Source organism: Chrysochloris asiatica, unplaced genomic scaffold (assembly GCF_000296735.1).
Source record: "Chrysochloris asiatica unplaced genomic scaffold, ChrAsi1.0 scaffold00203, whole genome shotgun sequence".
NCBI classification, from domain to species: domain Eukaryota; kingdom Metazoa; phylum Chordata; class Mammalia; order Afrosoricida; family Chrysochloridae; genus Chrysochloris; species Chrysochloris asiatica.
The window spans coordinates 3,767,024-3,768,936 of record NW_006408721.1 but is presented as its reverse complement, the minus strand read 5'-3'; the positions used below and the strand labels follow the sequence as shown (position 1 = coordinate 3,768,936).

At 39.3% G+C, this 1,913-nt stretch overlaps 1 protein-coding gene across 1 annotated transcript in view; it reads left to right on the top strand.

Annotated features, from left to right (window-relative positions):
* RGSL1 (regulator of G-protein signaling like 1) overlaps positions 1–1,913 on the top strand; it is a 98,794-nt gene that overhangs the window by 21,834 nt on the left and 75,047 nt on the right. Inside the window, exon 8 of the mRNA XM_006872559.1 lies at positions 1,677–1,739. Within this exon, the coding sequence (XP_006872621.1) occupies positions 1,677–1,739 (63 nt within the window). The remainder of the gene's footprint in view (positions 1–1,676; positions 1,740–1,913) is intronic.

The following is a 1,913-nucleotide window of genomic DNA, read 5'->3' as shown; positions in this document are numbered from 1 at the left end:
GGGTTAAAGTTTCCCAACAAAATTCTCAGAAAATGAGCAGGTAAAGTAAACAGGTATTTTGTTAGGATGGAAAATTTTTCTTTGGTGCAACTTTCCTGGCCTGTTTTTTTAACCCGTGCAACCTTCCATTTTCTTAACTCTTCTTCCTATTAAGCTCTCATAATCTTTCTGATTCCTTCAAGAAAATATATTAGGATGGTCCCTTTGGAGTCCCCCCACAATCTTTAAGGTGACATCTCTGTATTGAATTGAACAGGCCCAGAAGTTCCCCTTGAAAGTCACTGTTTTGACTGATTTTTATTTGATATTTTTGAAGGCACCGTAAATAGACTACGACAAGTGTATTAGTGAAAGAGAGTGCTGGTCTGGCGCTGTGGGCGAATGTGTCGGACTGCAAAGTCGCTTTGAAGCACAAGCTGCAAAGTTGGTTTGAACCAAAGTTGGTTCAAGCTCACCAGCTGCTCCTTGGTAACCCTATACAGGGTCGCTATGGGTTGGAATCGACTCAACAGCACTTAATAACTTTACAGTAACAACATTATTGAGAGAAGTTGTATGCAGGTATCCACTGATCTCAGAGCTACATTGAAACATGTTTTGTTTGCAATAAACTCATCCATGCATGTATGATCTGGAACCCTAGTAGCAAGAATTTTTTACTTCCTCCCATGGGAATGTATGTGTGTATATGTGTGTGTACACACATTAAAAACAACAACAACAACAACTTACGATGTTTATTTTCTTTCTCCCTAGTAAAACATGTATTTTGTCTGTTTTATCACTGTCCTCTCTCCAGCATCCAGAACACTATCTGACTCAACAGACACTTGTTGAATGGATCAGTCAATCTCAGTTGGAAATGACCCCTCTGTTGGTCTTGTCCTAGGACTACTTTGTCTGGTTTGAGACATCTGATTTTCATTTACTCATTCTCCACTTATCCTGCAAAGTCCAAATTCTGGTTTTAATCTTTCCTTTAAGAATTCTTTCTGTATCGCTTGACCCAAACAGAAATAATTCATTGAATGTTCCCTCCAATTCATTCCCAAACTACATTGTTCATACTTTGGCATAGTATGTGTCACATCAAAGTTCATCATGCTTGAAGATGAGGTCCTTGAGAACAAGGCTTATGACATATTTATCTCTACACTCCCAGAAATTGCCACAGTGCCTACAATATAAAGGCTCTCAGAAACTATTTGTCAAATAAGTGAATGACTGGATGTGAGAATGCAGGTAAATAAATCTAACTGAACAGTTTTGTTTGTTTGTTAAAATGTAATGAAAAATGTTTTTCACAAATGGATACAGTCTTCAAGTTTGAGGCATTAGAAAAAACACACCAAAAGGAGAAGATTGGCATGCAGAGAAATTCTGAACATGAAATCAAATGGCATCTTGACCTGGAAAAGAACAAAGCACTAATCAGATGTCAACAAGTTGTCCTTGAGTACATTTTGTGAAGTAAACATCGATGACTGCATTCTAGGACTCAGAGGAGGTTTGCCAGAGCTGCCATATTCAGAGGAGTACCTCCAGGGTATTCTTCCATGGTGTCTCCAAATTAGAGTCCTGATGTTCCCACTGACCCTGTGCCCAGGTGAACACAGAGGAGAGAAGCAGCAGGCTGTGCACCTATCTCCTAATGCTTATGTTGTGTTTGGTTTCAGATGCTCAGCCCCTGGTATGATGAATTCCTGGAAGAAGAGGACTACTGGTTTCTAATTTTCACAGTAGGAGAAATTTTGGATTGGGAAGGAAAGAAAGAGTAACTACTCTGTTAGAAGTCCCATTTGGTAACATAAATATTGGACATTTTGCTTTGTCCTACAGTCCATTGAAAGGAGCTCTGGTAGCATAGTGGTTATGAATCGGGCTGTGAACCTTAAGGTCAGCAGTTTGAAACT